The sequence below is a fragment of the Pelodiscus sinensis genome, chromosome 14 (genome assembly GCF_052426305.1).
Source record: "Pelodiscus sinensis isolate ZL-2025 chromosome 14, ASM5242630v1, whole genome shotgun sequence".
Lineage (NCBI taxonomy): Eukaryota > Metazoa > Chordata > Testudines > Trionychidae > Pelodiscus > Pelodiscus sinensis.
The window spans coordinates 2,310,325-2,330,652 of record NC_143065.1 but is presented as its reverse complement, the minus strand read 5'-3'; the positions used below and the strand labels follow the sequence as shown (position 1 = coordinate 2,330,652).

The 20,328-nt window shown below is 42.8% G+C and overlaps 1 protein-coding gene across 7 annotated transcripts in view; it reads left to right on the top strand.

Moving 5' to 3' along the window:
- APBA2 (amyloid beta precursor protein binding family A member 2) overlaps positions 1-20,328 on the top strand; it is a 186,419-nt gene that overhangs the window by 155,600 nt on the left and 10,491 nt on the right. For 4 of the 7 annotated variants that reach the window (XM_089781878.1, XM_089781881.1, XM_089781879.1 and 1 more), the window contains 5 exons: positions 168-254; positions 1,017-1,202; positions 4,372-4,551; positions 9,379-9,591; positions 13,232-13,351. In XM_089781878.1, coding sequence (XP_089638004.1) covers positions 168-254; positions 1,017-1,202; positions 4,372-4,551; positions 9,379-9,591; positions 13,232-13,351 — 786 coding nt within the window. The remainder of the gene's footprint in view (positions 1-167; positions 255-1,016; positions 1,203-4,371; positions 4,552-9,378; positions 9,592-13,231; positions 13,352-20,328) is intronic. The other 3 variants (XM_075897717.2, XM_075897720.2, XM_089781882.1) reach the window with 2 other exon arrangements.

Here is a 20,328-nt window from a genome sequence, read left to right as displayed (position 1 = left end):
GAGGAAAAAACATCTGGAGATGGTAGGCTGAGATAATGCCTCAAAGTTTAAAAAAGACATAAATTAAAAGGCAGAAGTAATCCATACAGAGGATGAAGTACTAAAAAAATTCTCCCCTATTGTATAACATATAGTTTATCAGTTATCTACCTGCCTACATTTTACAGGTGGTTGAACATCAGTGGCCCTGTAAAGATATTGCAAATGGAGACCAACATTTGCCAAAAGACCCCCAGAAAGGGTTAAATTCAGAGGTGAGACAAACTCAAATTGGGATCCAATTTAGCAAATCGTGTGCCTCACTTGAAGCATATGAATAGTACCAATGACATCAGGGGACTACAGGTGCTTAGATTACCTTTCTGAATCTAGACTGCAGGCTTTTCTCCCTTTCGGATATCTCTAATTTACATGGTGAAGAGTTTGGAGGGAGAAGTAAGAATATCTGTGGTAAAATAACTTAAGAGAAAATGGCAACACAACATTTACAATTCATTATGAGGAGAGGAAATGATAACTTTATATTTCTGAAAAAAAGTTAAAATATTCTTTGTTGAATCCTTCTTTATCTTTTCCTGTTGTAGCAATAATGTTCATGATCTTGTTATAAACAGCTTCTGTCACTGCTTTTCTTTAGCATTTATTTGCATAAACTGTGTATTTTCAAAAATGCTGAAATTATTTTTAAAAGATGTTTTCCTTTTCCTTGAAATCTGATACTTTTAAACTTTTTGTAATAGGGTGTGTGAGCCCAATATCTGCAGTTATTATTCAGACAACATTTCCATTGAAGTCCATGGGTTTTCAGTAAGTCAGGCTTTGACTTTAGTGGTAGTGTTGTTTAGAAATTAACTGTATAAAGCCTGCAGAATCTGGCCCCTTGGAAACTCCACAAAGACAAGCAAGCTTAGTTGCCCATTTAAGAAAATAGATGATATGGGAGAGAGAAAAAGTGACATTTCTGGAGTAACTACTGGGGATGTGGAACATTTTTGTTTATCTTTTGCTTTGTTTAGGAAACTATGATGGATCATGCATTGCGCACAATCTCATATATTGCTGATATTGGTAACATTGTTGTTTTAATGGCAAGACGCCGGATGCCAAGGTCTGCTTCTCAAGACTGTATTGAGACAACACCCGGTGCCCAGGAAGGAAAGAAACAGTACAAAATGATATGCCATGTCTTCGAATCTGAGGATGTAAGTACATTTTAAATAATTCTTTTAATATAATATGTCATTCAGAGGACCTCAGAAATCTAATGGTATGTATCACATGAATGCATTTTTATGCTTTTCTGATTGGCTGATCCTTTCAAAGTTTATAGACTAACTTTTATAATAGTCGTTACAGATCCATCTCAAAGTGTTCTCTCATTTCCTTCCTCAACCCCTAAAATCCTCCTCTTTTTTTTCCAGTATCCCAAAATTGTTTGTGCTCTTTCAACCTACACTCCCCTTCTAATATTCTAATGCATAATCATTTAGACACTTTTTAACATTCATTTTACCTTATATGGCCAAAATAGATATTTATATTTAGTGGCTACAAAACTGGTAATCTTGAATCAATTTCTTTATTCTGGTTGAGATGTATTTAATACCATGCCTATAGTCCCTCAATCTTAGGGCTAGCTAAGGAGCTGTGTTTAAGTTAGAACTGCTCGGATATATGGTGAGTCACTGATAGTGGCAAAAGGACTATTTCAGCTGCATGAGATTGGCCAGGTATAAGGATGCTGCTTGCTATCTCTCTGTTGGGGAGAAGATATCATTATAGCTGTATCGGTTCATTTTAGGTTTGCACAAAGTGCTCTCAGCAGATCAGGGACTCAGACCACTTATTGTTCTGCATTGGAAATGTTATAAATGGCACTATCCCCTAATGCTGTGTGGGTCAGAGCTGCAGCTGTTGACATTTGGAAGGTTTTCTTCATAACTAGAAGGGGTAAACCAATACTTTTTACATAAGAGCTTAGATTACACAGAAAATATTGTGACCCCTCACTCAAAAGAGCATATGCACAAGAAAGGTGGCATTTATAGTCATTACTTTTTTGGATGCTCTATGCCCTGGTGCATTCACAAATGATGATGCACTTCTTGCTTTAAAGCACTACCAAGTAAATTTAGTCTGTGTTTGTTAAGACTTGGTGACTGCCTCCTCCATGTGTAAACGTGTAACCACTGACCAGTTTAGCTAATCTTTTCTCATGGTTTTCTAATCTATTTTCAAATGGTAGAATATTGGCCTTTGTCTTTAAACAATGAATTTATTACAACATGTTACAAAGCACAAACTAAACAAGAATGTCACATCTGTTTAATACTTGAAATAAACCATTGAGCCTCTGATTTTAGGAATGAAGAGTTATTAGGTGTTAGAACATAGTGCATGTTTTTCTGACTGTATTTAGGTTGTGCCAATTCTCTGACAAAGAGCACTACATTTTCAGAACCAAACCACCTTTAACATTCAGGTTGTTGGAAGGGATGCACTGCTTCCTTATAATTTGTGATCCATAGCTGATCACTAGTATTTTCATTTATATCAGTAGGAGTTCATATCCTATGATGGAAGAATAAGGGTCCTGGAAACCATGTTGACTCATCATGTCTAACTTAGCATTCTTTTGTGATCTTCAGTGGATCCTTATAGGAGAAATTAAAATTTCAGCTAAGAAAACTAATTTTGCACAAATACCTTCTGTTTTTTCCTACGCCTTTCTTTCTCACTGCTGCACTGACATCTAGTGGAACTAAGAAGCAAAGTTTGCTACCAAGTTCTATGATTCTGTCTCAGTTTAACATGTGTATAGTGTCTTGAATGAGTAAAGTGCTAAGTATTATTATTAATAATTACCAGCTGTCTTTTTATTTCTAATGTGTCTGTTACCCTGTACTTCCAGATATTAGTCAGTGCAATTCAGCTCTCTTACAGTTAACTTTGATGGGTAGTCATGTCACACTGAAGAGACATCCTAGTCAGAGACCAGAACACTCCAGAGACTTGGAGAATGAACAGTTGGAGCCCAGCACAGATTCCTGAATGTGCTAGGATATGCTCAGCAGTGTTTGGCCAGCATGCCTGCCAACCTGGAGGTGGCGGGGAAAGAAGGGAGCAACTGCCCTGAGGCCCAGTGATTTAAAGGGGCCTGAAGCTTTGGCTGCTGATGCTGCTACTGCAACAGCAGCAGTCCCCGGAGCCTCGAGCCCTTTAAATTGTCGTCAGAGTGCCGCATGGCATGCTCCGGGTGGCTCTTCGGGCTACCTGGGAGGCAGGGGCACCACATATTTCATGCAGCATTGGGAGTGGGCAGTGGTGGTGGTCTGGGCAGTGTGGAAGGCTGGCTGCCCTAAGCCCCGCCCCTTCAGCCTGAGGCCCTGCCCCTTCTGGGAGTGCTCAACTAGGGCCTCCCTACCTTGCCCAGGGGAACTCTATTCTGGTCACACATGCAAGCACAGATTCTCCTCTCTGCTGCACAGGGGACTGCAGTTGTGGTCAGAACATACCAAGTGTATGAGAATCCCTCTCTTACGATATGCTCCACACTATGGAAAAAGTCTGAGAACTCCTGATTTACAATATACGTCTTCAGTGCTCACAGAAACAGATGGCTAAGCAGTATGGTGGTTATGAGAATGGCCACACTGGGTCAGCCCAGTGGTCCACCCAGTATCCTTTCCTCCAACTGTGGCCAATGCCAGACACTTTAGCAGGAATGAACCAAGCAGGCAATCATCCAGTGACTCAATGTCTGTTGTCCACTGGCAGTCAGAGGCTAGGGGACACACACACACAGAGCTTGGGCAATAGCCATTGATGGACCTATCTTCCATGGATTTAGTTCTTTTTAAACTTTATTATTGTGGCATTCGCACCATCCCCTGGCAATAAGTTGAGCAGGTTGACTGTGCCTTGTATGAAGAAGTACTTCCTTTTGTTTTAATCCTGCTGCCCATTAATTTCATGGGTGACCCTTAGTTCTTGTGCTGTTTAAAGGAGTAAATAATACTTGCTTATTCCACATCAGACATGATTTTACAGACCTCCATCATAGTCCCTTTTAGTTGTCTCTTTTCCAAGTTGAAAAGTCCCAGTCCCCTTTTCTCATATGGAAGCTGTTCCACACCCTTAATCATTTTGGTTGTCCTTCTGTGTACTTTTCAGTTCTAAGCTACTTTTTTTATATGGGGTGACCAGAAGAGTCAAGAGGTCAAGAGTTTGCTGCATTGAGTTTCCAAGACAGAGATTTCTATGACTGTTGCATTCTGTATCACTTTGGATGAATCTCAGAATAAGCTATCTCTGTTCATTGCTACTGAGTGTTGTTCCTCCTTTTCAGCCGCATCTTATTTTATTTTACAGGCACAGCTGATAGCTCAATCAATTGGTCAGGCTTTCAGTGTGGCCTACCAGGAGTTTCTGAGAGCCAACGGAATTAATCCTGAGGATCTCAGTCAGAAAGAATATAGTGACATAATCAATACCCAGGAGATGTATAATGACGATCTTATACATTTCTCCAATTCAGAGAACTGCAAAGAGGTACATTTTTTTTTAATTTTCATTTCATATTGTTAGGAGATCCAATTTTCTTATTTTTAATATTGATATACATACTCAGCACTCATTTTGCATTTTAAGAATAGTTTGTATGGGAAATAAATTGTTTTAATAGAATTCATCCTTAGGAGCTTTTTATTTTTCCTACCCACTTTGTATTCAAGGCTCTTCTGCCTATATCATCATTATCATCATCATTACATTTACATTTCATATAAATAGGAAACAATTCTGCCTTTATATCACACTTAGGGTGTTATAATGAGGTGTTGGTATAGTTAGGAAGTTGGTAATCAAGTTGTAATGGCCTTAAAATTTACATTTTAATAGATTTTATACCTGCTGTTTGGTACCAAGCGTCGGTAAATGGGTTGACATTTCTCATCTCAGTAAGAGATCTTTGTTTTATCTTTTGTAATCAGACGCTGTGTTTTAAAGCCCATTCTAGAACAAAATCATATCTGTTTAATTTTCATTTTGGAGGTGCATATAGCTAGTGGGCCAATGGTAACTGTGGGAAGCAGCCACTTCCAGAATATTATCTGCAATGCTGTGGGGGGAGCAACATTCATATGACATAGACGTAATAAGTTTTTAATCAAGTTAGACAAAAATCACGGGGCGGCATCCAAACACACACAATATGACCTTTAAGGCCAGGTTGTTCTTGGGTCTTGTGAGTAGTGAGAGCAATGGGTGGAACAACGAGCTGTCCGCCATCTCAGTGCTCTCCACATAGGGATAGAGACGATTACTGTCTGTGTGCTTGGGGAGAACAGAAACTACTCGTGAGCATTCCCCTCCCCACACACACACACAAGTCCAGGGGACTAGACTTGATGATCTCTTGAGGTCCCTTCCAGCTCTAGTATTCTATGATACAATCACCCTGAGGAGCCAGTATGAAATGACACAGAGAAGATACAATATGTACATAAGAAGGTTGCTAGGAAAAACTCTTCCAGGGCTTAGGAGGCTTTTGTCCATCACCAGTACACTTCAGTGGTGGATTACAATAGACTGGCCCTAATATAGCATTGTTTAAACTCCATGACAGAAGGGTTCTGTGGACACTATGGCTCTGCATGGGACATACATGGCTGGTATACATGCTTCTTTTATATCATAGCACTTGCAAACCTTGTTCGTCTTATACTCCACACATTCCCTACTAGCAAATGTAACGTTGACTTCAGGTCGGAAAGGTGACCACGTAAAATAAAAATGGTATTTTTTTAAGATGCCTCTCCCTCTGTGCCTGACAAGTCAGACCGCTACCAATGAAGCAGGACCAGTACAGCTGTGGCACTAAGCAGGATGATTTCTGCCCCTCTCTACACAATAACACGGGGTGGGCGAATACCAGCCGCTGGGGTTAGCCTCTGACAGACTCCACACTGTTGCATTTACCTACGCCTCTGCAGGTGCGCGTGATCGCTCCTCCATTGGTCGTAAATCACTGCTCCCGGTCAATGGGAGCTATGGGAAGCGGTGTCCCGTGCCGTGCCACTTCCCACCTCTCCCATTGGCTGGGAACAGAGATCCATAGCCAACAGGAACTGCAATTGCTGGTACCTGTGGAGTTGCAGGTAAATATAGCGGCAGCCAGCCAAGGGCAAGCCCTGGTGACTTGCTGCCATTTATTGCTCTCCCTTACAATAACAGCAGCAATATTGCCATCTGAAATCTGATTACAGCTAATATGGTTTTACATGAAGTGGAGAAAACGTCCCTTAAGTCGATACCAGACTTAGCATGGCACGTCGGCATAATGACTGACATTGATAATGATGGCATATATTTCACATTTTACCTTTCATCCAGGAAATTCTCTAAGCCCCTCAGAAGCAGAATGAGGCACATGAAGCCACATCCTGTTCCCATTGAGTTACTAACAAAACTGTCATTGGTTTCAGTGTGATGAATATTTGATCTGTGTTTTAATGGTCTGAGTGCAGAAAGCACAACTGTGTTTCAAATCAGTCTCATTTTTTGACCTTCGGTAAATCACTTAATCTTTCTGTCATAGTTTCCTTACCTGTGAAATAAGAAATTAGTAGCACTTCCCTGCCTCACAGGTGTATTGCAAGGATTAATTTATTGAGGTTTATAAAACACTTTGAAGATGAAAAGGACTAGATGAGACTACATGTTATTTCCAAGTAATGGGTCATGTGATTTCACTGGGGGCTTTGCCTAAATAAGGAATGCTAGTTTTGGTCCTAAATTTAGTAATGCAGTCAGTTCATGATGAATCATGGTGACTGGGAGACGGTGAAAATCCATACCCAGTTGAAAACCAGTCCAGATATAAGTAAATGGTAATTTACAAAGTTACAGAAAGAAATGGTAAAATAAATTGATATATGATTTATATGGATGCAGTTGCTGAACTTGTCAAGATATTGTTTAGGTACATGTAACAACTGGGAAATACAGGCAGTCCAGGGGTTACATGGATCCGACTTACATCGGATCCCTACTTACAAACGGGGTGAGGCAACCCCGCACTAGCTGCTTCCCCCCAGCAGACCAGGGAGATGCGAAGCTAGCGCTCCCCCCCCAGCAGATCAGGGAGACGCGGAGCGGCTTTTCTCAGCAGACACCTCAGCTTGAGAATAAAGGACTGAGGGAAGTGAGGTGTGGGAGAATAAAACTGAGCTCTGGAGAAATGTTTGGCTAGAGTTTCCCCTACAATATGTACCAGTTCCGACTTACATACAAATTCAACTTAAGAACAAACCTACAGTCCCTATCTTGTACGTAACCCGGGGACTGCCTGTACTTCAAATTGGTCACACAAGAGAGAACAAAATCAATCAGAAAAACTTGTTTTTTAGTTGTAAGTGGAACCAATTGGGCATAAATATGTGAAACAACAAGATGTCAGCTTTATAATCACTACTCTGAGCTTAAGCGTGTTTCCAAGTAATTAATAGTTGCTACCCTTCCTGCTGCCCATTACTCCTTGGTTCCTTGTTCTCCTAATTGAACACATTTACAAGTAATGATGGATTATCTGATCATTTTGAAGCTGTTGCACTCTGGCTGAATTTCAATCAATCTTTGCAGAACTCAGTGAGCCTTTCTGGTTTTTATAGGCAAGAAATCCCCTTCTCTGTATGGCATAAGAATGGCCAAGATGGGTCAGAGCAAAGGTCCATCTAACGCAGTATCCCGTCTTTCAACATGGTCAATGCCAGGTGCCCCCGAGGGAATGAACAGAACAAGTAATCAAGTGATCCATCCCCTGCTTTCCGTTTCAGCTTCTGGCATGCAGGGACACCATCCCTGCCTATCCTGGCCTTTGATGGACCTATTCTCCATGAATTTGTCTCATTTTTTTTTAATCCTATTATAGTGTTGGCCTTCACAATATCCTCTGGCAAAGTTTCACAGGTTGACTGTGTGAAGAAATACTTCCTTTTCTTTGTTTTAAACCTGTGGCCTATTAATTTCATTTGAAGACCCCTAGCTTTTGTGTTACTTTCTGCACAGCAGTCATGATTTTATAGACCTCTATCATATCCCTCCATTAGGTGTCTTTTTTCCAAGCTGAAAATTCCCAAGCCTCTCCTCTCCTCTCACGGAAGCTATGCCATATCCCTATTCATTTTTGTAGTGTTTCTGAACCTTTTCCAATTCTAATATATGTGTTCTGAGATGAAGCAACCATGTCTGCACACGTCTGCGTACCATGGATTTATGGTCTTTTCTGTTTTATCCCTTTTCTGATGACTCCTAACATTCTGTTTGCCACTGCACACTGAGTGGATGTTTTCAGAGAATTATCCACAGTGATGCCACTGTCTCTTGAGTGGTACATCATTTGATACGTATAATTTAGTTGGTCTTTTCTAATGTGCATTACTTTGCATTTATGAACATCGAATTTCATTTGCCATTTTGTTACCCAGTCATCCCATTGTGTGAGACCCATTTGTAGCTCTCTTCTTATTTTGAAGGCTGATCTAACTGTCATGATGCAACTGAGCCACCAATGCTGGGTGGGCTTTGAATACTACATGTACCTCAGTCATAGCATTGCTTTTTTTATTGGGAAGCAAAGGGGCAGAATGTTCTTATCCAGCGTTTTATTAAAGAAGAGTCTCAACTTGAACATCCCATTTCTGTTTAGAAATGGTGTACATCCAGTAATCAGAATTAACCCCCAAGATTACTGTATCACAGGAAAAATAATGTTGTTTGTATTCTAGTAGACCCTTGGTGGCCTAACAGAGATTAGGGTCTCATTGTGCTAGGTGCTGCACAAAAAGATAAGCTGCAGAGAGAGATTAAGTGAATTGCTGCAGGTCACAGGGAAAGTGTGTGCCACAGCAGGAAATTGAACCTAGAACTCGGATGCTTCAGTGCCTTAGCAGCAAAGTTTTAAAGATCTCCGAAAGCAGTGTTCTAGCAAGGAAAATGATTTCTGTTTATTTAATGAAGCACATTTTGTATAGTCCATTCCATAGTTTCCCCTGTAAAATCAGTAGATTTTAGTTTCTTCCTTGTTATAAAGATTGGTATGAGTTTCAGCAGGTGAACAGAAGATACTCTACAAAAGTTATTTTGAAGGAATAAAAAAGCAGGACATCCTATTTAACTAGTGCTAAAAACTGAAATATGTGAAAGTTACTCACTTAAAATTTTTTATAGATAGTGCTTTTTTTAAAGTAACTTGTCATGGCTAATAGGAAAGTGGTTTAGGGTTAATTTTAATTACTTAACTACTGAAATAGTTGTGTTTGAAATTCAGAGGGAATGTAATTAAAGCAGAACAGTGATTTGTACACATTTCCATTGCAGCTTCAGCTAGAAAAGCAGAAGGGAGAAATTCTCGGGGTGGTAATTGTGGAGTCAGGATGGGGATCCATTCTGCCCACAGTTATCCTAGCCAACATGATGAACGGAGGCCCTGCTGCTCGTTCAGGGAAACTAAGCATTGGAGACCAGATCATGTCTATTAATGGGACCAGTTTAGTTGGTCTTCCTCTTGCAACATGCCAAGGGATTATAAAGGTACCCAATATTATGTTTTTAAATATGCATGTTCAAAGAGTGTGAGCCTGCAAAGTTGTGATTGTGTCTTTGTAAAGTGCCTTGCAAAATTCTGACACTTCTGTGTGTAATAACAATAATTCATGTTTTACGGTGCAAGAAACTCAGGTATTCCAGGCCTTTCCTTTGAACAGATGTTAGCAGGGACAAGGAAGTATAGCCACAAGAGTATTTCACAAAGACTGAAAGGAGCCAGACCACCCCTCACAGCTCTCCTAGAGTGAACCACGTGTGGAATTCCACTCTTACCCGTGGGAAGGAAACGCAGTTGCATCCGCAGTATTCTTTCCTATGAGCTATGTAGATGCCTTTTTTTGGGAGCCCAGGATCCACACATCTGGAAGGAGGTGGTGGACTGGAGGGAAAAGGTGGCAGGTTGGGGGGTGGATTTTGATCAGGTGGATTCACTCTGTCTTCCCAGTAACCCCGTGAAAGTTCCCCAGGCTGTATTACTTTTGGCCACTGTTGCTAAAATGTGGAATATGAACATGTGGAATATGTGAACATGAATCAGTCTGCCTGCCTGCCTGTCTGGCTCCTAGTACATTTAAACTGCAGAACCGCAGCAAGGGTAGGTCCCAGACCCGGCACGAGCCAGCAGTGAGTTGGACTGCCTGCCAGGCTGGGGCAACCCCTGTATGTGGAAGCTGCAGGAGTGTGTGTGTGTCGGGAAGGCGAGGGGGAGGGCAGGCAGCACCGTGGATGGCGCTGGGGGAACCGGCTTTTAAGCCAGCTTACCCCAAGACCCTCTCCTATTTCCCCCTCCCCGCTGATACAGGGGAAGTGTGAGTCACTGACCAGGCTTATCAGTTGGTCGACTACTTGACTATTCACTCACATCCCTAGCTGCCTCCCTGCAGCCTTAGTACCCCTCAGGCCTCAGGAGGGACTACTCATGCTGGAGCCCCCGGCTCACCTTGCTTTCTCCAGCACTGCTCTGTCTGTGGTACCCTGGGTAGTTGGCAGCTAGGTCCTTCTCCCTCCAGGGCTGGCGTGAGAGTGTCTCCAACCTAGCCAGCAAACTCTTTTATACAGCCCTTCTGGGCTCTTGATTGGCTGCCACAAATGCCTCTCGTGATTGGCCCCTAGTTACAGCCCTCTCCCAGGGCTGTTTTAACCCTTTTTATGCCTGCAGCAGACTCTGCTGTACTACCCCATGGCAGGGTATACCACCAGGCCCAAGGTGCCTTGTCCAAGTCCATCTACTTGGCATCGCCTGAGTCCAGAGTGCTGGAGGCCACAGTTAGCTACCCAGCCCTTGAGTCAGTTTTGTTAGGGTCTTCACCAGCTCCAGTGGTCCCAGCACGTGGGCCTCAACAGATGGATAGCCAGACCTGGTCCTTCCTCTAGCTTGATCCTTCTCTAATCCTGATAAAGCAGTGGCTAGCATGCTGGTGGCAGGGCTGCCCCCATGGACTATAAGGCACTGCAGGATTTGCTTTGTGATGTGGGCCAGAGACTCAACCTGCTGAGCAGAAGGACTTGATGGTGGACATGTTATTGTGAGCAGATAGGATGATAACTCTTGGGCCTCCTTGCAAAAGTTCAAAAAGCTCCTGCCACAGGACTCTCGTGATGAGTTTGCAATGCTCATTCTGGGGGGTAAAGTGGTCGCCTGGCTCTCCCTCCAGGCATCATTGGACATGGCAGACTCAGGGTGCCAGGCCCTGTCTTTGGGTATTGCTACATGCTGCAATGCCTGGCTCCAGCCATTGGGTCTTCTGCCAGAGGTCCAGCAGACCATGCAGGACCTCCTGTTTGCCGTCATGGGTCTCTTTGCAGAGAAGACCAGCTCCCACCTGCATAGACTCAAGGAACACCATGAAGTCCTTGGTATTGCATGCCTCAGCGGAAGATGTTCAAACTGCAGCCAGCCCAAAGACTCTTCCTGCCTCAAGCCAGGCTGGACTATTGTCAGCAGCACTCAAGATACTCCTGGTGGAAGTCATCTCACCAGAATCTGGCCAGACCCAAGGACAGATGAAGTCTCTTAGGGTATGTCTACACTACCACCCTACTTCGAACTAGGATGGTAATGTAGGCAACTGGAGTTGCAAATGAAGCTTGGGATTTGAATTTCCCGGGCTTCATTTGCATAAAGCCGGGCGTCGCCATTTTTAAATGTCCGCTAGTGCATGACTAGGTAATTCAGACTAGGCTTCCTAGTCCGAACTACCTCTCCGTGCTGCGTGTAGCCAGCAGTTACTTCGGGCTAGTCAATTTCTAAAATGGCAACCGGCTGGGAACATGCTAATGAAGTGCGGGATATTTAAATCCCGCGCTTCATTTGCAATTTCGGTCGCCCTCATTAGCCTCCCTATATCAAACTAGGGGGCTAGTGTAGACATACCCTTACTTGGGCCCTGAGCAGGCCTTTTGATGGTAGCCCTGAGGACGGAGCACCAAACGCCACAAATCTCTCCTCATCATTCCTGAACCATCTGTCATGCTTCCACTAGGCGTGAGCCATTATTACTTCAGAACACTGGGTCCTATGCTCTGTGGAGGTGGGATATTCTATCCCGTTCCAGTTTCCACCACCCATCCCACACCTCCTGCCTGTACCAATTCATGGACCCTTCCCATGAACAGCTTCTTCTGCAGAAGATGCAAATGCCCACAGACCTGGGGGCAGTGGAGGCGGTGTTTCAGTAATTCAGGGTTCTACTCCTGCTATCTCCTTATCCCCTGGCCTATTCTGGACAAGTTTGTCTCCAACCACAAGTTCTATATGGTCTTCTTGAGCTTCATCCTGGAGCTGGGAGATTAGTACACTGCCCTTGAGCTAACGGATATTTATTTCCATATAGCCATACTGCCACCATACCAAAGATACCTTTTTAGTTTATAGTAGTTGGTGTCCTTTACCAGTTCATGGCTGTACCTTTTGGGCTGTCCACGTCCTCTGCATCTTTATCAAATGTATGGCCATGGTGGCTGCTTTCTTCCACCACCACCACCATGTGCATATTTACCTGTACCAGGACGACTGGCTGCTCCAGGGTCAGTCTCACCAGCAGATAGAAACCCAAGTGCACCTAACCAGTGCTCCTGCTAAGATTTTCCAGCCATGAGCTGAGCGAGTTTTGGCATGTGCACCAATATCGAGGTCATGTGCACTGGTTTGGATGTATGCCACTGAGGTGCAGAGCCACTCTCTCTCCCCCCACACTTTGCCCATGGGCACACAGTGGCTGTTGACCCCACTGCCTTGGCCTCAGTATCCCCATTTGTAAAATAGAGATCATGGTATATTATTAGCCATGTTGAAGCAGCATCCTTTACGTGTGATTATGAAGGACTGTGAGACCCTTGGATTGAGGGTGCAACGTAAGAGTGAATTGTTATCGTTGTTAAGGTTTTGGATTGGCCGGATGGATTAATAGTTTGGAGAGAATCCTTGACTTCCTTCCTCAGGATCAATAGAAGAGTTTCCATTTAGATTAGCAGAATGTTCCTTCATATGGACAGTCCTGTGTTAGTTGCAGCTGCGAGGGAGAGAGTTGTGCAAGGTTTCCTGCTCAGCTATTTCATACCTACAGTGAGAAGAGTGCCGGTGAGAACCACTTCAGAAAATGCTAACATCTGGGATGTTTTTCAGGGTCTTAAGAATCAGATGCAAGTGAAATTGAACATTGTCAGCTGTCCTCCTGTTACAACCGTCCTCATAAAACGACCAGACTTGAAATACCAGCTGGGCTTCAGTGTGCAGAATGGAATCGTAAGTTTGTACTTTATTTGTTCATGGGTTTTTATCTGGAAACATGTTAACAAACTAAAGTCGGATTTTTTTTTAAATTGTGGTTTTTTTGTGCACTTTGAATCTTTGGAGCTTCCTAGTTCCTCTTAGCCTTGCAAAGCGTATATGGAGTGGCAGAATGTTATACCGGTGTGTTGCAGAGATCAGTGTGTAGGTATATATCATGTGGGTTGTTGTAGGACATATACAAACACAAAATAAAGGTTTGATTTTTAGGAAGTTGGATTTTCTAGCACTTGTCTCACAGAAAAAAGAGATGAGAAAGCAAGAGATGTAAAGCAGCAGTCAAAGAGGTAATCGGCTGCCTATGGGGGGCATGCAGTGCGATTAGGCTGTGCCAGTTGTTGAGATCATTAAGATCTAAAGCCACAAGCATAAGTTCTATCCCTGAATTATTCATTGCTGCTGCTGGGCTTGAAGAGAAGGAGCTGTTCATAGCCAGTGAAAATTGTGTAGAGCTTGTAGGTGAGTTTGTGTCATAATCAACCATTAACCGTCATGCCATCAGAATCTCTTTTCTGAGAATTCAGTTTATCTGATGTGTACCCATATTCCACAAAGGCTGGGTCTCAGTTTCAGCCTTTTGGTCCCTTGCTTTACCCAACCTCCTTATTAAATCTGTTATACGCTGACATGCTGAAATGGACTATCCTTTGGTCTGTGTTTCCTCTACTTTGAATATGTGCGGTATGCCCTGTAAAACTTTTTCATTACCAATCAAAGGCACCATTTGGTAGAGGACAGGGAGGTCCCTAGCCCTCTCCTGCATTTTGTACTGAGAGCGACTCGCCCTAGCCCTAGACAGAGCTCTTAAGTGCAACACAGCCTGAGCGTGATACATGATGAACTCTGAAGCTGAGAGTAGCACAGACTTTGTGGCAGGAAGTTCGTTTATAAAGAGAGGCAGGGTCACTAAGATATCACAGAGCCCCATTAGTAAAGTAAATGAAGGCTCATTAGATAATCCCCAAAGCATTGGCAAGCACTCCATTTAAGAGAGAAGAAGCAAAGGGTAGGAGTAAATGGTGAGAATGGAGAGAAGCAAATAATGGTGTTCCACAGAGGTCTGTATTGGGACCAGGATGTTCAACATATTCATAAATGATCTGGAAAAAAGGGTAACGAATGAGTTGGCAACATTGGCAGATGGTACCAGATTTATTCAAGACACTAGCTAAGTCCAGACTAGACTGTAAGACTGGGTGACTGGGCAACACACTGGTAAATTAAATTCAGTGTTGATAAATGCAAAACATGGCAAAAGGTTTTTCTTTTCTTTTATATAGAAATTAGATAGAGGGCTCCTGTTAAGTTGCTTCTGCTAAGTTATCTGCCAGTCACTAGAGTTTTCAAGTGCCTAAGTAGCCCCTGGAATCATAGTTAAAGTTGCCTCCGTCCCTCTCCCCCATCTGAAATGGCGCCCTTCTTAGCAATATCACTTTAAATGCTGTTTGGAATATCTAGGATGTTTCTTCATTCTATAAACAAAGACTTGCAAACACATTGCAAATAAAAATAGAAGCATTGAAGTGCAAGCCTTAAAGATGATGCTCCATACACTTGCAGGTGAACCTACTTAAATTGGAGCCTTTGGAGAAAAGGGAACTGGGAATATAATATGCCTGCTTCTTGCCTTTCACCCGCCCTGCCAGCATAATGTCTTTTTGCCTACTGTTGCCCTTTACTCTGTTGTTTAGCCAGGGTGGTGGCAGGCTTGGTTTTGTGGGATTGTTTTTTGATCCTCTGACTGTTTTTATTTAGTGTATAGATAGTTAATTTGAGCTCTATTATGGTATTTTAAAATAGTTTCCAAGCACCTTGCAGGCATTTTAATTTCTGTTTAACCAGGGGTGAAAGTAACTTACATTTCTTACAGGTACTGTCCTATCACAATTCCCCCGCCCCCTTGGAAGGGGGCTCAGGGCAGGTGGGGGTGCAATACTCTGAGGATATGTCTACACTATGGCTGTGTCTACACTGGCAAGTTATTCCGGAAAATCAGCCGCTTTTCCAGAAAAACTTGTCAGCTGTCTACACTGGCTGCTTGAATTTCCGGAAAAGCACTGACGATCTAATGTAAAAGTCTTTTTCCGGAAAACTGTTCCGGAAAAGGGCCAGTGTAGACAGCACAGTAATGTTTTCCGCAAAAAAGCCCCGATCGCGAAAATGACGATCGGGGATTTTTTGAGGAAAAGCGCGTCTAGATTGGCCATGGATGCTTTTCCGGAAAAGCGGCCTGCCAATCTAGATGAGCTTTTCCAAAAATGCTTTTAATGGAAAACTTTTCCGTTAAAAGCATTTCCGGAAAATCATGCCAGTGTAGACGTAGCCTATGAGTTTTGTTGAAAGAGGCAATGCAAATGAAACGCTGATTAGCATTTTCTTGCGCTTCATTTGCATAATCTATTCTGATCCATTTTTGCACAAGAGGTTTTTGCGCAAAAACATGCAGTGTGGACGAGTCCGTTTTGTGCAAAAACCCCTTTTTGTGCAAGATCCGTATGCCTCTGCTTGGCCTCTGATAAGACAAGAAGCAATGGGCTTAAATTGCAGCAAGGGGGATTTAGGTTGTACATTAGGAAAAACTTCTTGCCAGGGTGGATAAACACTGGAATAAATTTGAGGAATCTCCCTCACTGGAAATATTTAAGAGCAGGTTAGACAGACGTCTATCAGGGACGATCTAGACTGTATTTGGTCCTGCCTGAGGATAGGGGACTGGACTTGATGATCTCTCGGTCACCTGCAGTTCTAGGATTCTATGATATTATAATACCTGTAAGAAATGTAAGTGTGGGGCGCAGAGCAGGGGGCTCAGGGATGGGAAGGATGTGGGAAGGATGCAGGAGTCGGGCTGGGGAGATGGGTGGATCAGGAATTTCCCCAACACCGACCCAGTTTTGTGAACTATGATGCCATACAGCCTACCTTCACCCTCACGGTCTCACCCCTCCTCGGCCCTGACACTCTCCCTCTAAATTCGAACACCTCCACCTAATTTCAATTCCTGGGGAGGCTACTAGGGTGGGTGCAGGAGTCAGTGTTGAGGTGTATGAGGGGCTCAGGGCAGAAGGCTGGCGTGTGGGGGCTGCAGGGCTTAGGGCACAGAGGACTGTGGAGGGGCTTAGGGCAGGAGCTGGAGGTGTGTGGGGTGGGGTGCAGGAATCAGGACAAGGGGCTGTGATGTGTGTGTGTGTGTGTGTGTGTGTGTGTAGGGTGGAGTGTGGGATGGGAGGCTCAGTGCTGGGGCAGTCCTGGTTGGTGATACTGCCCTGCGCTGTTCCTGTTCCCAGCCAAATGGGAGCTGTGTCACATTTCCTGTCTCTCTTTGTACTAGGGGTTTGAAGTTTGTCTGTAGAAGAATGGCTGCTTTAGCCTCCCTGGACATTCAGTAATGGATTTGAAAGTGCCCCCACAAAAGCTTATGCCCTAATAAATCTGTAGGGTGCATCTACACAGCAGCGTTATTTCGGAATACTGGCGAGCTAGAGGACTTCTTATACCGATTCCTTAACCCTCCTTTCACGAGGAGTAAGGGAAGTCAGAGGAGGGGTGTTTTTCCTTCAACATCCTGCTGTGTAGACCGCGTCAAAAGCCAAGTTAAGCTAGTTCAACTTCATAGCCTAATTCAGTGTTTCCCAATTGTATTTGTACCCCTAGGGCTGCCTTAAAAAAAAAACGCCCCCGCAACGTGTCGTCGAGCAAAAACCCAAACCAAACAAAGAAACCCACCCGCCGCTGCGATTCCTACCTTCCTGCTGTCTCTTTAAGAGGGGGTGGGGGGGTGCCGGCTGTTTGCGGGACCCTTGCTTTTTGCTTCGCAGAACCACAAGGTTCCGCAGGGCACCAATTGGGAAACACTGGCCTAAGTAATCTTTAGCCACTGCACTTCTCAGTGTTTCTGCAGATAGAGACTAAGGGCATGTTTCCATTAGGAAATTGTTAAAAAAAACTTGAAAGAATAGTTTCCCCATGGTCCACACTACGGAGAAGCCTCAAAATTAGTCCAAGGCAGGCTCCAATATTGTGGACATGCTACCTCGACTCAGAGCTCCAAGAAGCACTGGGGAGTAGTTAGGTTGAATTACTCTGGGGAATAATTATTTTGAAATAGTGGCACCAGAGCATCCACACTGTCTTGTGCGTTACTCCTTGTGGAAAGCACAAGTCATTATTTTGAAATAACCAGCCTATTATTTTGAAATAAATAACCCCCCATTGTAGACCAGGCCCCTTTTGAGACTGAACTGTCAGTGTCATGGCTGTTTCAACAAAAGACAGGACTGTGCAGCACTTTAAATACTAACAAGATGGTTTATTAAGTGATGAGCTTTCATGGGCCAGACCTACTTGGCCCACGAAAGCTCATCACCTAATAAACCATCTTGTTAGTCTTTAAAGTGCTACATAGTCCTGTCTTTTATTTCAGCAAGACCAGACTAACAGGGCTACATCTCTATTACTGTGGCTGTTTCAGTTCATGGTGGTGTAGCGCCACCTTGTGGACATTTCCCATGTTGACCGTTTGGTGCATAGTCATTTGTTGCTTTTTTTTGTTTTACCAAGATCAGTCACAAACCAGTTGGAGTTACTCTTGACATTTACATTACTGTTCAAAAGGAAGTACACCAAATTCACCAAACGAGTCTTCGCATGTATAGAGAAGGCTCTGCAACACAATTCAGCTATGAAAAGTCAAGTTTGGATTTAAAGGGCAGTAACAACTGACACACGTGTACTCTGATTTGTATTTTAACAATATTATTCTAATAATGTTTGTATTTCAAAAAGTAGAATTTCCTAATTACTAGAAATGTGATTATAAAGGCTCACTGGGCTAAAAAAAGAATTACTTGGGCACTCTTTTCTCTTGATTCAGCATTAGCTGAGGGAATGGATAACTTGCGTGAATGACTTTAATTAAATGTCCTCCACTTCTGTGCCATTGTCTTGTTATGCATATGTCTGCTAGGTGTTTACATGGCACATCAGAGCACCAGCTTGCTGTATCTGCTTTCATTCTGCATATCTCCTTTGTGCAGGAAGTAAAAGCCATGATGTTCCTGAATGGTCTGTAAACAGTCTGAACGTATTAGATAAACCCAGTGTTTTATGCTGGGTTTTGTTTCCCATTGCACATCAGGCAGAGATGTGAGGGTGGGAGCAGTGCTTCCCAGTCTATATAGGATTTAATTTCCATGCTCAGTGTAGAGCTGTGCTCTGGTAGATGCTTTCTGGTGCTCTGCAGACAGGCTCAGTGTTTTCTGTAAGCTGTGCCCTTGAGTGGCCATCCAGGAGAGATTCAAGAGCTGCCCAGCTGATTACTTGCCTTGGTGCACAAAACAAAATTTATTCTGCACATGGATGGAAAAAATTAGAGGGAACATTGGTCAGGCTGTGCTAGCTTCCCTGTTTTCAGCTGAGAGAACCAGAACAAATGGGAGGAGATGAAAGGAGCAGAAGTAGAAAGTGTAAAACAAAAACAAAAGCAAACAGTTCTTGCTCCAGTGTCAGATAAAATGCATTCAGGGAAAGGATGGCTGGAGTTGCCACTGGGATGTTGTACCATTATGAATGGGAAGGGAGGAGAACAAGGGTGCTATTTCGGGATATTTCTGGTTTCCTGAAATAGCATTTTCTGTGTCTTGACAGCATACCCGTTATTTTGAAATAGCTTTCGAAATAATGGACGGGCTATTTTGGCATCCCTGTAAACCGCATTCCATGAGGATTAAGGGATGTTTCAGAATAGCTCCCTATTTTGAAATTCACTCGAAATAAGCCATGCAGTTTGCATAGCTCAAATTGAGTAGCTTATTTTGAGCAAAGGGTGCAGTGTAAACGCACCCCAAGAGACAGTCTTACTCAAGATGTGGTTCAACTTTCGTTCAAAACCATGAGAGCCTCTTGTTTAGAAATGATGTGGCATTTAACCATCACAGTTCCTCTTCAAGGGCATTATGTTTGTGGTGTGTGGGTTATATTATATCTTTGGTATTGATGTAGATCACTTTTCATCTGTAATCTTAAAGCTCTGTACAAAAGAGGGGTCTGGTTTAAAAGTTCAGTAAAATGGCTATAATTTAGTTAGTGATTAATATTATTTTTTCCTTCATCCTATGCATATATATAGGGAATTTCTCCCTTTCATTGATATTTATGAAAGATACTTAACAAAATATGTCATGCAGCATTTAAATACTTGTTAACATTCAAAATTATTTCAGTGAAAAAATAAACTGTCAGGTTTTAGCCATTTGCTCTGAATAAATTTTTGAAGAGCAAAGAATTTAATTTGAAAAGGTTTACTTTTAACATGTAACTGTCCATTTAGTACATAGTTGGCAAATTTCAATAAAACGTGTTATTTATTTAAATGCTAATGTTTTCCCTATATTACAGTTTCTCACGTAACACAGTGGAAAATCTATAAAAAATGAAAGAACCAAATCTGTATGGCTTTACCTTTGTTCTGCTACTTTTCCCCCATTCACATAGAAAACAGGATATAAGCTCTATATCAGAAGAATTAGATCCAGATCTGTTCCGCGTTATCTCTGTGGCTATCACTGTATTCAACAAATACAGCAAAGGAAACATCCTGGCTCAGTACACTTTTGCCTGAACTTATTTAATGGTTGTATCAACTTTTTGATCTTGCCAATTGAATCTGGTACTGTGGCAATATGGACTACACTGCAAAGGAAGTGCTGCCATGTAACCTGAATTCTGATGAAAGATTTACAAGCTACAAGTGCCCAATTTTCTGTTGTGGGTAGCATTCATTCTGAAAATACTAATACAGATTGAACCTAGTCTGGCATTCTGCTCCGGCACCATCCATGGTCCGGCATGATTTCATTTAACCAGATGTCCACTTATCATGGGCATAGCCAAGTTTCCTGTGGTCCCATAAAGTTTATTTATAGTCACCAGTC